The sequence below is a fragment of the Miniopterus schreibersii genome (assembly GCF_964146895.1).
Source record: "Miniopterus schreibersii genome assembly, chromosome: 18".
NCBI lineage: Eukaryota > Metazoa > Chordata > Mammalia > Chiroptera > Miniopteridae > Miniopterus > Miniopterus schreibersii.
In genome coordinates, this window is record NC_138121.1 from 33,005,861 (window position 1) to 33,021,115 (window position 15,255).

General features: G+C 43.8%; 1 protein-coding gene across 1 annotated transcript in view; it reads right to left on the minus strand.

The window, feature by feature from the left end:
- LPCAT2 (lysophosphatidylcholine acyltransferase 2) overlaps positions 1–13,559 on the minus strand; it is a 56,539-nt gene extending 42,980 nt beyond the window's left edge. The window contains exons 1-3 of the mRNA XM_081119814.1: positions 13,263–13,559; positions 4,263–4,402; positions 808–1,025 (exon numbers count right to left, since the gene is read on the minus strand). Of these exons, the coding sequence (XP_080975940.1) occupies positions 808–1,025; positions 4,263–4,402; positions 13,263–13,433 (529 nt within the window). The 5' untranslated portion in view covers positions 13,434–13,559. The remainder of the gene's footprint in view (positions 1–807; positions 1,026–4,262; positions 4,403–13,262) is intronic.
- Between the last annotated feature and the right edge of the window lie 1,696 nt (positions 13,560–15,255).

Sequence of the window (15,255 nt, forward strand, 5' to 3'; positions counted from 1 at the left end):
AACAGTCTTCTAAATGAGTAACTTCCTAGCACAGGGCAAATAAATCTCAATTTACCAAAATTCTATTGCTACACAACTTTTCAGGAAAACACCTTATTATGTAAAGCAGGGAATTACATTGAGAAAGAGTGTCTTTCTTAGCTCAATGGATTAGTATGATTTCTGCAGGCAACATGAGGCAACTTTTACACTCGCTCTCTCATCACTTGACGCCTGCAATGACCTTGGGACAACAGGGAGCAGTTACTTGGAGACTAATACCCTAGGGAGAGATCCAAGCATCTGGTGGGAAAAACATTTCACTTGCTTCATTATTTTTTATGGCAGGAAGCACTTATTGTTCCACATCATAATTTTCAAAGAGTTATACACTGGTCCCTCGTGGAAACTTGGGGGAAATGAAGAAAACAGAGTTAGGACAAAAAACATAGTGTTCATCGGCCTAATACCTGGAAGAGAAATTAATGAAATAGCAGCAATGGGTGTTTCCACAAATTCTTTGGTTAAAGTCTCTCTAAAAAAAAAAATCAAGCATGGTTGGTATTGGAAAAACTGGTCTTTCATGTATAAGAACAGAAAGAGATGGTGGTACAGTGCTAAAAATAAGATTTTAAAAGAATTATAAGGGAAGTCTAATTTTTTTTCATAAAGTCATTCTTTCAATATAGTAACTCACAGAAAAAAGGAAATATGTTTGAAATTTTTATTATTTTTAAGTCTCTTGAAAGCCTACCAATAAACTAAATCTGATATTTATAAATCATGACAGTGACAATATTTTATCTACGTTACCTTACAAATACTTACTGCCAATCAGAGGCACCTGCGCGTTCTCATTCCGAGAAACCATGGACGGCAACCCGGCTGCGACACAGGCGATGCCATCAAAGAATGACGAGTGGGGGGCAGCCACGAAAATCGGCGCCTCCGTAGGACTTGCGATCTTTCCTTTCACGGTAACTACAAACCCCATGGAAAAGAACATGGCACGGCCCAGAAACTTCAAAACTGGCTGAGTAATTTTCCTTTGAATAGACATACAGAAAAGGCAGAATTAGCTTTGCTCATTGCAGCCAATGCTGGGCTTGACTCTAAAACACGAAGACACAATGTGAAAACCAAAACATATCAGAACACTTCATTTTAAAATACAAGCTAAGAATAACTAACACTTCCATGGAGTGCTTTCTGCCAGGCACTATTCTAAATACTCTACATATATTAATTTCTTTAATCTTCAGCTCAATTTGATGAAATAGGTATTATTTATTATCGTCATTTTACAGATGTGAAAAACTGAGGCACAGAGAAGTAATTTTTCCAAGGACAAATGGCTAGTAAGTGGCTCCATTCTTCTGTGACTCTAAAGTGAAAAGAATGAATTTTCAACACATATCCTTCCGAGGAATTCAGATCAGTACAGCCCTTCAAAGTAACCACCTTGGGAATCTACATTTGTGTAACAAAGATGCAGTTATCTCCACAAACTGTTTTAGAATTCTCAGGCTGAAACTGTCCTCAGTTATTTTAGGAATAATTTTTTAAAAGCCAGCCTTCTGGGGGTGGGGTGGGGAAGTGAGGAGAGATTAACCAAATACTTTACATGCATAACCCATGGACACAGACAATCGTGTGGGGAAGGCCTGGGGTGGGGAGTAGGTAAGGGGTGGACGGGGTCAATGGGGAAAAAATGGGACATCTGTAATATTTTCAACAATAAAGAAAAATTTTAAAAATAATAATAAAAAAATAAAAGTCAGCCTTCTAAGACATCATCAAGAATCTTAAGAAAATTCACCATCACACTCCCTTGGAGCAGAGATGCACTTAAACAATTCAGGAAATCTAATTGTTGACTTTTTCAAAAGAATCTGTCATTAAAGATTAATTAATTCACAAACTGTGCCAGGAACTGTGCTGGACACACAAGACGAGTAAGGTCCAGTCTCTGTCCTTGATAAGCTCAAATGAGTAGGGAAACCAAAACATGCTCCTAGAAATGGAAACACAGGATGGGCATCTCAGTATATAAATAGGCCTATAGCTTTTCATGAAAATAAAATACTACATATGTCCTCCCATAAGACAACTAATGAGAGCTTTTAAAAATGGGCTTCCTATCTAATTTTCTCAATAATCTTATAATGTTATAGTGAGGAACTCTTAAGCAATTAGCTACTGAGGAAGTTAGTCTGACTTCTATTTCACAGTAAGGAGAAGTGAGACACAGAAAGCCAAAGTACTTTCCCAGGGGGCACAGACACATGACCGTATCTCTCTCCTTATTGCCCTTTCGTTTAGAGTTAAGATTTCTATTTAGGTAAGGCTTTTTTAGAGTTTCCACATCTCCTGTTTCTGATCTATAGCCATGTAGCTTCTGACAACTACATTCCAAAGTATCCCATATTCAAGGTCACTAAACACTTCTATTTTAAATGTTTTTAAAAATGACTAAAAATCCCAAAGGGTATGAGATCCTTCTTCTTTATAGCTGCGTAGTATTCCATGGTGTGAATGTCCCACAGCTTTTTATCCACTCATCTACTGATGGGCACTTGGGCTGTTTCCAGATCTTAGCTATTGTAAACTGTGCTGCTATGAACATAGGGATGCATAAGTTCTTTCTGATTAGTGTTTTGGGGTTATGCTAAGGGAAATAAGCCAGTCAGAGAAAGACAAGCACCACAGGATCTCACTCATATGTAGAACCTGATGAACAAGACAGATCCAGAGATATAGAACCATGGAGCAGTCAGACGAATTTCAGAGGGAAGGTGGGGGTGGGGAGTGGCGGGGAGATTAACCAAATAGCTTATATGCATATATGCATAACCCACGGACACAGACAATAGTGCGGAAAAGACCTGGGGGGTATGCCGGGTGGAGGGGATGAATGGGGGGAAAAGGGAACATCTGTAATACTTTCAACAATAAAGAGAGAGAGAGAGAGAAAGCAAGCTAAAAATCTAGTGTTACATAATAACTCCAATGTCACCTGTTTGAGAGGCGGTAAATATACTGGCTTAACTGACAAAAGTAGGACTTTCTTTTTCTGTTTTCTGGATTTTTAGGCTATTCCTTCCCTGATCGTAGGTTTCCATAAGCCACTAACAATAGCAACCAGGGAAATTATTGAAAGGAATCAATAAGTGATGAAAAATGTCACTTACAGTATGTTTTCAGTGACATACAACCTTGAGCTAGTTATAAAACAAAGGAGTATGATCTGCAAGCACTGAGATGGTATCATTTCTCCCAGGACTGAGGTGCTATCATTTTTCCCAGGACCGAGGTGGCATCATTTCTCCCAGGATTGAGGTGGTATCATTTCTCCCCAGCCACTGCAAGGCATGGACTTATTTCTAGTTCAAATCAGCTTTGTGTTTCATGTTGACATTTGTTCACTAAAACGTGAATTGAACAACAAATTGTATATTTCTTAAAAAGTTTCTAAAACAGTGCTTCTCAAAAATTTTGGAGGACATATTCTCATTTGAGGTTTAGATGAGAGGAATAGACCCTTGCGTACAAAAAAACCCCAAAAACCCACAACACCCAATGTGCACAATTTCAGAGTGTAATTGTGCCCTAAAACCCATCTATGGCTCTCTCTGAAGTCCAAGGAGTCCACCGGAAAGGCCTTCACTTTTAGAACATACGTATGGCAGCTGCCCAATGGGAATGGACTTTTACTCATAACTTTAATTCATCACCAGTCTGTTTTCTAACACCACGCTAACCACATGCTGGAAGAGCAGTTCCAGTGGGCCTCAGTGCTTAACAAAGCTAGGCTCTACTGATCAATAATTAAATTGCTGCTAATAATAATCACTGAAATAATGAATTAATACACTATAACCGATCCACTTAATTATATCACTTAATAAAGTATGTAGTTATTATAGAGGGATAAAAGCAAATGTGAAAACTGAGGAAGAGCAAAACATACAAACAAAAAAGCCAGGTGTTTTCCAACCTCAGTGGTTTCAGGTATACTAACTGGCTCTTTGAGAACCGGGGACCTATCATTCCTTGGCAATAACTCAGAAAACAAAATATTTTAATACTAGGAAATAACTTCGACAAAAGATTATCTGTTCTTGGGCAATAATTTCTACATATGATAAATTAAGAACACTTTCATCTGAGAAACAAGAATAAATAATTAAAATTGAGTGGGTAGCAGTCAGATAAAACTACTGATCACTAACTAAAGGTCTTTATCGTAATTTACTTAGTATTTAGACATAACTATTTCTTACCTCCTCCAACCGGTCAATGGATGGGTCAGCTTTTCAGGACAGCATACTGTTGAAACTGCAGCAAATGGCCATGCCAGTAATAAAACTAATGCCAGCAATAAGGCACGAACTGGAAGCAGGATAATTCCAAGAAAGAAAGTCTGAAAGTCAAAGTTGATAAAAATAAGTGTCCATATCGTTTGAAAATGCCGCTGGCAATTAATGAGAGTTTCAGCCACTGCACATCTTGGCGAACATTTGTTGTGGGTAGTCTCTTTAAAATATCAACTTTATTAAGACATCATTTACATAAAATAAAATGCACCTATTTTAAGTGTATAGATTGAGTTTTCCAAATGTATATTGCTATGCAAACACCACCAAGATCAAGATATAAAACCCCCCGAAAAAGGTCCCTTGTGCCTCTCAGCAGTCAACACACCCTCCCCAGCCCTCGGCAACCACTGAGACTTTCTTTCACCATAGTCTTTTCCTGTTCTAGACTGTCATACAAATGAAATCACACAGTCTGTACTTTTACGTCTGGCTTCTTTCACTTCATAGTTTTGAGATTCAATCATGCTGTCATATGTATCAGTAGTATGGTCTTTTTCATTGCAGAATATGATTCCATTGTATGAACAGATTACAATTCACTTACCCATTCATCTGTTCATGGACAGTTGGCCTTATCCTAAGTTTTTAACCATGAACATTAATGTTCAAGTCCCTGTGTGAACATATATTTTAATATCACTGAAAGTGAAATTGTTGGATCAGGGTATGCTTAACTTTTTAAGAAACTGCCAAGCTGTTTCCCAAAGTGGTTGTACCATTTGACATCTCTATGAACAAAGTGTGAAAGTTCCTGTTGCCCCACATCCTGACACTTGGTGTTGTCAGTCTGCAGCGAGTTAAGGGGTGAAAAATGCTATCTCACTGAGGTTTCAACTCACGCTTCCCTGATAAACAACGATGCTGAGCACCCTTTTCAGGCGTTTGTTGGTCATCCCTTCAACTTCTTATTTTAAGTGTCTGTTCACATCTTGGGTCTATTTTTATTGGGTTGTTAGTCTTACACCAGTTTGTAGCAATTCTTTTTATGTTCTATATAAAAGTCCTTCCTAGGAAATCTTTACCTACCTCCAGGTAATGAAGATGTTTTCTATTTTCTTCTAGAAGCTGTATGATTTCAGCTTTTATGTTTCAGGCCATGTCCACCTAAAATGACTTTTCTGTGTGTGGTGTGCCATAGTGATCAAGGTTCATTTATATTCATAGATTTATCTAGTTTTTCCAACATCATTTTATTTCTATTTTACTGAGAAAATTTTTAAGCATCAGTAGATGCTAAGTTTTGTCAAATGAGATAATGAAATTTCTGCATCTACTGAAATGATCATATGCTTCTTTTCATATGTTTTGCTAATATGATGAATTACGTTGAAATATAAATTTTTGTATGTTAAACCAACCTTGTATTCCTCGAATAAACCAAACTTAGGATATATTATCTCTCCTACATATTGCTGTATTTGACCTGCTGATATTGTTATATCTGTAACATGAAGGAAATTGGTCTATAATTTCCCTTTATTATAACATGTTTTTTCAGACTTTGAAACAATGTTAGCCACATGTTTTTATATATTCTGTCTTCACTTTCATTCATCTCAAAGTATTTACTAGCTTTTCTTATGATTTCTTCTTTGAACCATTATTATTTTTTTATTTATCTTTATTGTTGAAAGTATTACAGATATTCCCCTTTTTCCCCCCACTGACCCCCTCCAACCCGCATTTGCCCCCTCCCCAGGCCTTCACCACACTACTGTCTGTGTCCAAGGGTTATGCATATATGCGTATAAGTTCCTTGATTAATCTCTCCCCACCCACTCTCCCACCCTTACCTTCCCTCTGAGATCCCTCAGTCTGTTCCATGTTTCTGTGTCTCTGGATCTATTTTGTTCCTCAGTCAATTTTGTTTATTAGATTCCACATATGAGTGAGATCATGTAAAACTGAGGAAGAATCAGAAAACCTGAATAGGCCAATAACAGCTGATGAAATCAGAGCAGCAATAAAAAAAAAACACAAAACACCAAAAACTCCCAGCAAACAAAAACCCTGGTCCAGACAGCTTCCCAGGGGAGCTTTCTAATTCTTTAAGTTATAAGGTTAGATAGTTGACTAAAAATTTTTCTTGCTTTTTGAGGTAGGCCTGCAGTGCTATGAACTTCCCTCTTAGGATTGCTTTAGCTGTGTCCCATAGATACTGGTTTGCTGTGTGTTCATTTTCATTTGTTTCCAGGAAGTTTTTTATCTTTCTTGATCTTATCGGTAACCCATTTATTGTTTAATAACATGCTATTTAGCTTCCATGTGCTTGAAAGTTTTGAGTGTTTTTGCTATAGTTGATTTCTAATTTCATGCCCTTGTGACCTGAGATGCTTGACATGATTGCAATCTTCTTGAACTTGTAGAGATTGTTTTGTGTCCTAACATGTGGTCTATCTTTGAGCATGTCCCATGTGCACTTGAGAGGAATGTATATTTTGCAGCTTTGGAGTAGAATGTTCTCTAAATAGCAATTAAATCCATATGATCTAGTGTGCCATTTAGAGTCACTGTTTCTGTGTTGACTTTTTGTCTGGAAGCTCTATCCAGTGAAGTCGGTGAGGTGCTGAAGTCCAAGACTATGACTGCATTGCTGTTGACCTCTCCCTTAAAGTCTTTAAGGTTATTACTGATAGGTCCTTATTTATTGCCATTTTAATTCTTTATGCCTATGTTTCTCTATCTCTTATTATTATTACAGCAGTCCCTGTAACATTTCTTGCAATGCTTCTATTTCTACTTCTAATTACAACAATCCCTTTAACAATTCCTGCAATGTTGGTTTGGTGGTGATGAACTCCTTTAACCTTTTTTGTCTGGGAAGCTCTTTATTTCACCATCTATTTTGAATGATAGCCTTGCTTGGTACAACAGTCTTGGTTTCAGATCCTTGCTTTGCATTACTTTGAATACTTCATGCCATTCCCTTCTGGCCTGTAGAGTTTCTGATGAGAAATCAGCTGACAGCCTTATGGGAGTTCCTTTGTAGGTAACAGCTTGCTTTTCTCTTGCTGCCTTTAGATTCTCTCTTTGTCTTGAATTTTTGGCATTTTAATTATGATGTGTCTATAGGCCTCTTTGGATTCTTCTTTTGCCTTTAGATTCTCTCTTTGTCTTGAATTTTTGGCATTTTAATTATGATGTGTCTATAGGCCTCTTTGGATTCTTCTTGCTTGGGACTCTCTGTGCCTCCTGAACTTGTGTGACATTTTCTTTCACCAAGTTAGGGAAGTTTTCTGCCATTATTTCTTCAATCATGTTCTCTAACCCTTGCTTACTTTTGACCTCTTCTGGCACTCCTATGATGCGAATATTGTTATATTTCATGTTGTCCCACAGCTCCCTCAGACTGTTTTTTAATTGTTTTTTCTTTTTGGATCTCTGGTTGAGTGATTTTTTCTACCCTGTCTTCTAATTCGTTGATCCGATCATCAGCTTCCTCTAATCTGCTGTTTATTCCTTCTAATGTATTCTCTATTTCTGCTATGTCATTTTTCATTTCTGACTGGTCATTTTTCATAGTTTCCATATCCTTTTTCATGCTGTTGAGCATCCTTACAATCAGTATTCTGAACTCTATATCTGATAGATTACTTATCTCCATTTCATTTAGCTATTTTTCTGGAGACTTCTCTTGTTCTTTCATTTGGGGCTTGTTTTTTTGTCTCCCCATTTTGGCTGCCTATTTGGGTTTGTTTCTATGTATCAGGTAGGCCAGCTAGGACTCTCAGTCTTTTTGGAAGGTCTCTGGAGCAGACCAATATCAGACACTATTTGTGACTGGCCTTGAGTACCCTATTTGGAGCTATCAACAACCCATGGCTTGAGGTCTCCTCTGTTGGGGCTGGGTTCGTTTGGTTAGGACCAAAATGCACACCAAAGTCTGCTTTTCCAAGGCCCATGTCAAGAAGCAGATCAGGTAAAGACTCAAAGTGCTCTGAGGTCTGCTTCTGCCTGCAGGCTGATTAATCTGATTCTCCTAATGAACCTCAGGCTGTAGAAACTCCTCTGGGTAGGGCAAGAGGTTTTCCAGCAGGGTAGGGCAACTGTTTCCCCCTCAGGCAAAAGCTGCTTGGGAGGTAAATGTCTGCCTGTGAAAGATGTCCTGTGCAGTATGGGAAATGACTCGGCACAGGAATCCAGAGGGGTGCTCTCTTAGCTCTATCTCCAGAGCCCACAACCCTAGATTCTCCTCACACACAGCTCCAGTCCACTCTGCCCTCCCTCTGCTGGTGCCCAAGGTAAGTGGCTGCACACAAAACTTTGTGTGTTGGCTCTTTAAGAGGGTGCCTGCATTTCCAGCTGTCTCTCCCTGGCAGACAGACACCTGGCTGCTTTTCACAGCCAGATGTTATGTGGGCAACTTTCTCAGTTCTGCTTCCCTTGGCTGGGAAGACTAGCCTGGGGTTCAGGCCACAGAGTCCTCAGTGGGAACCGCCCACAGCTGAGCTATCCCTGTGGAACTTCAGCTGCTGCCTGTGGGAGCCCAGCCAGCCCTCTTGAGCCTCTGCACTTCCTACCAGTCTCTATGCAGTCTCCACTTTTCCTCCTTGGTTATGAGGGTGCTCTCCAGCTCGTCTTCAGTTGCAGTTGATTATTCAGGATGGTTTTCCTATATTTTAGTTGTAATTCCAGTTTGGTCCCAGGAGAATGTCAGTGTAGCTTCCTCTCAGTCCACCACCATCTTTAATCTCCTAATTATGTATCTTCTTGATGAATCAACCCTTTTATCATTATAATATGTTCTCTTTTATCTCTATATTTCTATCTTTAAGTTTATTTTACTTAATATTAATATAGCCTCTCCAGTTCTCTTGGTTACTATGGTATATCTTTTTCATCCTTGTACTTTCAACCTATTTGGGTCTTTGAATTGAAAGTGTGTCTTTTGAAACAGCATAAAATTACAAGCTTTTTCTTGTAAGATTCTTGGTTAGCTTATTGTTATGCCCTGATCATTATTCGTTGCCTCAGGTAAGTGTGCTGTTAAGCAATTGCCTTTGATTGTTTTTGGCAAACACCCCCAAAGAAAAGGCTGCAGTGGGTTGGCTCCAAGGCAGGTCAAATAAAGACAGCCTGTCAAATGACCAAGAAATATTCTTGAATGTAAGAAAGGAAAGTTGTAATGAGGTTACAGAATATTCATATAAGATTTACTAACATTCAAAATGAGCAGGTAACATGGATTTTAACTGAGTACGTTGTCAAATATTGGGCAATGTTTTTTTCTGTACCTCTTGCTGATTTGCAACAAATAATAGTACTTAACAGTAAACCAATTTTGGGTAACTGAAAAATTAGGAGGATTCTCCATCGTATTTCCATTTGGTAATATGTCATCTCTATAGGGAGACATTTCTTAACATTTGATTAGGGTTATCCTCTTCTCTGGATTGTCTTCACTGCACTTACTAAAACATGAGATTATTTATTTTTGTACTTATTTGTTTAAATTTTTTTCAGTGAAATATAAGCTTTAGATATGCAGGGTCCTTATTTCTCTTGTTCACTGCTGTATCTCCAGAGAATTGCACTGTGCCCGGCACATAGTAGGCATTCAACAAATATTTTCATATGGTAAATGACCCCACAGTTACAACCAAACACTCATTTTCATTCCAGATTCTACTGAGGAAATGAAAGCTAGGCTACTTTTTTTCCATGCCACTAAGTATCAGACCCTTAAGTAGCCTAAAAGGAGAAGTGGAGGGGCAAAGCTAAGCCCTGTTATGAAATGCAAAAGCGATAACAGTTCTTAAGTAAGACACTGATCATCATTCAAGATTAAATTTGAATTCAAATTAAATTTAGTCTGAATTAATCATATTAGTCTTACTTAAGTGAAAGTATATCCATCTTTAATTATTTTATTTTTTAAAAATATGTCCTTATTGATTTCAGAGAGAGATATAGAAACAGCAATGATGACATAGTCATTGATTGGCTGCCTCCTGCACAACCCCAACTAGGGATCGAGCCCACAACCTGGGCATGTGCCCTGTCTGGGAATCGAGTGGTGGTCTCCTGGATCATAGGTTGATGTTCAGCTGCTGGGCTACGCTGGCCAGGCAGTATATGCATCTTTTAAACTGGATAATATAGCCAATATTATTTTTTAATTATGTCTATTTAAATCTTCCCTTTACCTAGACCATTGAAGCCACTGAAACCTATTTTGTATTCCTGTAGTATATGGATTTTTAATTTTAAAAAAATACCCAGTCTATATTCAATTCCATACGATACTAGCAAATTTTAAGTACTATGTTAAAAATGTAGACAACAAATAGCATAAAATAACTATCATATGAAGATCAGCAAACAATACCAGGTTCTTTCACATATTACTTCCTTAATTTTAACCCTCCTTTGATGTATTATTATCCCAATTTAATAGATGAGGAAAGTGAAGTTCAGAGCCGTTAAGGTGACTTGGCCGAAGTCATACAACTAACAAATGACAGAGCCTGAGATGCTTTCTGACTAAGACTAGTGATCTTTCCATTGTACTGTAGCTCTGGCACAGTTAGCTGGAAGTAACAGGCCCTGCTATTAAAAGACAATAATTTACTCTCGGTGCAACATCATATGCCACTTCAACCCTCTTTCAAAAATACGAAGCCAAAGAGATGGACATACTTTCATTTAAGTATCACTGACTTGACCAAAAGTCATCTTAAATGACAGTCACTGTACTCAGAAGTGTTCCTAAAATTTTAAGATACGAAGGGAACATCTATCCATTTACAGATGTGAAGATCAAAGTTTTAAACATTCTGCTTCTTTACAAAGAGGTATTACTACATCATGTTCCTCTTCCTCTCTCACACCCTCTTCAGCCAGACACCCATCTATCATTTACTTTAACCACCACCCATGCTGCTCAGCCCAGCACTTAACCTGCCTCCGCTGTACAAGACAATGGTCTCAGTGCACACGAGTAGGCTGTGCATAAATAGCACCATTTCAAATCCAAAGTAAAGAAACTTGTGATATGGACAGGGAAACAACAAATCCATTTTCCCCCCATACAGACCACTCAGGACAAATGTAGCCGGCAAAGCCTATCTTGTTCTTTCATCACTAGCCTCACCAAAGAGGAAGTCCAAAGAGTGAGTGTAACTGTGAATGGTAAAAGTAGTGCTTTGCAAGAAAAAGGAAACTTCCTTTTTGTATGTGGCCATTTTTAACAGTGGAAGAAAGTCTGGGCTGCCTCTCATTCTTGAATCTAGAAGTGTTTGGGTCAAGACTGATTCAGGACCAAAAAACGCTTCAACACCTTAAGCCGACACCCACGATCCCTTTTCCTAGATTCTGATTTCCCACCCTCCATGCCTCTGCTCAGCTAGGTCGTCTCAGCCTCACTTATTCTAACTCCAGGCCTGGCTCTCTGCATTCTCACTCACGCTGCTGGTCCCAGACTGACGCCTCTCCTTCCCCAAGGCAAGAAAAAAAAAAAACTTCCCTAAACCCGCTCTCCTACGGTAGGCTGGCCTCCCACCACATTCTCACAAACTCCAATTGAAGGTCTCCCGGATTCACTTCCCCATCTCAGCACAGAAGGAATGTTTCCCCTGCCACTGGCCTGCTCAGCCGCCTGCTGGTTAGGACCTTGTCTCAGACCCACGTGTTCTCTGTACCATCTCTTCCCACCCCCCAGGCCCCCAGCTCCGCTCCTGGCAGACCCATGGCCCCTGCATGAGCCCCCTCCTCTCAGACCCCCAGCTCCGCTCCTGGCAGACCCATGGTCCCTGCATGAGCCCCCTCCTCTCAGACCCCCAGCTCCGCTCCTGGCAGACCCATGGTCCCTGCATGAGCCCCCTCCTCTCAGACCCCCAGCTCCGCTCCTGGCAGACCCATGGCCCCTGCATAAGCCCCCTCCTCTCAGACCCCCAGCTCTTTCTTCCTCAGAGCCTTTGCTTCCCAGACTCACGCACCCCTCAAATGCCTCCTCTATCACACCTACAGCACCCTCAGACCATCTCCTCTCTCTGACCCACGCCCCTCACCTGGATCCACCTCTTCTCTCTGATCCATGTCCCTCACCTGAATGTACCTCCTCTCTCTGACCCACCCCCCTCCCCGCACACCTTCTCTCAGACCCATGCCCCTTGCCTGGCTCTGCCTCCTCTCTCTGACCCAGGCCACTCCCCTGGGCCCACCTGTCCTGTGGCCCACGCTCCTCCCCTGGATCCACCTGTCCTGTGGCCCATGCCCCTCCCCTGGACCCACCAGTCCTGTGGCCCACGCCCTCCCCTGGACCCACCTGTCCTGTGGCCCACGCCCCTCCCCTGGACCCACCTGTCCTGTGGCCCGCGCCCCTCCCCTGGACCCACCTGTCCTGTGGCCCGTGCCCCTCCCCTGGACCCACCTGCCCTCTCTGGCCCGCGCCCCTCCCCTGGACCCACCTGTCCTGTGGCCCGCGCCCCTCCCCTGGACCCACCTGTCCTGTGGCCCGCGCCCCTCCCCTGGACCCACCTGCCCTCTCTGGCCCGCGCCCCTCCCCTGGACCCACCTGTCCTGTGGCCCGCGCCCCTCCCCTGGACCCACCTGCCCTCTCTGACCCGCGCCCCTCCCCTGGACCCACCTGCCCTCTCTGGCCCGCGCCCCTCCCCTGGACCCACCTGTCCTGTGGCCCGCGCCCCTCCCCTGGACCCACCTGCCCTCTCCGACCCGCGCCCCTCCCCTGGACCCACCTGCCCTCTGGCCCGCGCCCCTCCCCTGGACCCTCCTGCCCTCTCCGACCCGCGCCCCTCCCCTGGACCCTCCTGCCCTCTCCGACCCGCGCCCCTCCCCTGGACCCTCCTGCCCTCTGGCCCGCACCCCTCCCCTGGACCCTCCTGCCCTCTCCGACCCGCGCCCCTCCCCTCGACCCTCCTGCCCTCTCCGACCCGCGCCCCTCACCTGGACGCGCCTCCCCGCGCCCATCCGCGTCTGCTGCACGAAGGGGTTGGGCACCGGCGGCGGGAAGAAGGACGCCTGGCGGGGCACCATCTGCGGTCGCAGCCCCGCGCTCCCGACGCCCGCGCCGGGCACCGTGGCCGCCACGGCCGCCGCCTCTGCGCACCGGCTCATGGCGGAGCCGGGCCTCGGACCCGACGGAAGAGACGGACGCGGAGCGCGGGAGCCGCCGCCGAGCCCGAGTCGGAGGCGCGCGGAGTCGCAGCGCCGGGTCCCCGCGGCGGGGCCTCTGCGCAGGCGCGCGCTACCTAGGCCCGCGCCCCGCCCCCGGCGCGAGCCCCGCCCTCTAAGGTGCAGGCTCTTGCTCTTGGGGTCCCGCTCGGCCCCCTGGAAGGGTCAGCTTCCGCTTCAGGGCAGCGCGCCCCGAGGCAGCTCAGGCAGAGCTCCCTGCCTTAGGTGGGGCCCGTCTGGACGGCCGGCCGCGTCCACCGGCTCCGTGGTGTTGGCCAGACCGCCGTCTCCACCGCCCTGCCGCCCGCCCCTGTAAGCTGGGGTCAGCAGGCCTCCGATCAGCGGAATCTGAACCCAGCAATTGGAGGGGGACCTGGGCTGCTTCCTTAAGTGAGCTAATGCACCCAGGGTGGGTTTTATGCGTTGGATTTCTGGTATACATTTTGCTTTTGTTTAAACCTGTCTGCGCTGGATGTTCATCAGATGGGACACAGAGTCTGACTAATATAGAAACTGATACCAGGAGAAGAATCTGTCCCACTGAGAACAGGGGCAGTGGGGAATATCGAGCTACTATTATTAGAAGGAAAAAACGACTATGGCCCTCCACACAAGATGAGGAAATTGGTCCTCAAAAAGGAAGTGAATTGGCTTGTGGCCCCATTTCACCCTGAAGAAGTTCAAGGGCCTGTCTGGACTGAAATGGGTGGTTGGGGGGGCGGGGGGGACGGGTTCCCCACCTGAGTGGCTGGGAGTCAGATGAAGATGGTGAATGACTTATCCTTGCTGATCAGCTGCTCACAGCAGACTGTAAGCATGAGGACAACCTGAGTCTGGGTCCTGGGACAGCTGCTCCTGCAAACTTACCCACTGAACTTTCTCAGTGTAACAGAGAACCTTAATAACAGAGTATTACAGCCATGATATAAGTTTCCCAGCCTCTGGGTCTCCATGCAGTGACTGGCAGACCCTACTGGCTCTCTGGCCAGATACTTACACAGAAGGCTGTCTCTCCAGGATCCTCAAGGATCTGAGCCATTGGGCAGTCCCAGCAGGAGAAAAGATGACTCCAGGCCCACCAGTGTCACCTCCAGGGTCCTGTCCATTCCTCATCCCCTTCCCCACCAGTCCCACCATGAGAGGCCAGAAGCAATAGGCTATCAGAGCCAGAAGGGGCCTCTGAAACATTCTCAGGCCTTAAGTTACTATTTTGCAGCAGCTCCAGAATTTCTTTAGAGGAGGTGATTAGGGCTGGCAATCTGGTGAGATTGTAAATAAGTTTTAACATAATGCAAAGGAAACTAAAGGCAGAAACGTAAAATAGAAGCAGAGACAGGTTATGTTACCCAATATTGACGCCTAGAGCCCTTTATCCCTATTACAGTTCATGTACATTAGCCTATTTGATTCTTAACACAGTCCTCGAAAGTGGAAAGGCTGGGCATAATTAACCCAATTTTACAGATGAGGAAACTCTGTTACAAAGGGCTTAAGTGATCTTCCCAAGTAAAGATAGGCTGGGGCCAGATCTAAATTTCTAACTTCTAGCCCAGCACTCAGTTTTTAATGCCTGGGACTCTAGGGTGGGAGAGACCCAGGGAAAGCAGGGATGGCCCATTGAACACTTTTTTGACAAGTCCCTCTGCTGTTTGCTGACTCCACAGTGCCCCTGCCAGAACTGTTGCCCTCCTCCACTCCTCCGCCTCACCTCCACTGAGTCTCATTGAGACTTGCTTCTTAATTAGCATAGTCATTTTAATGCCTT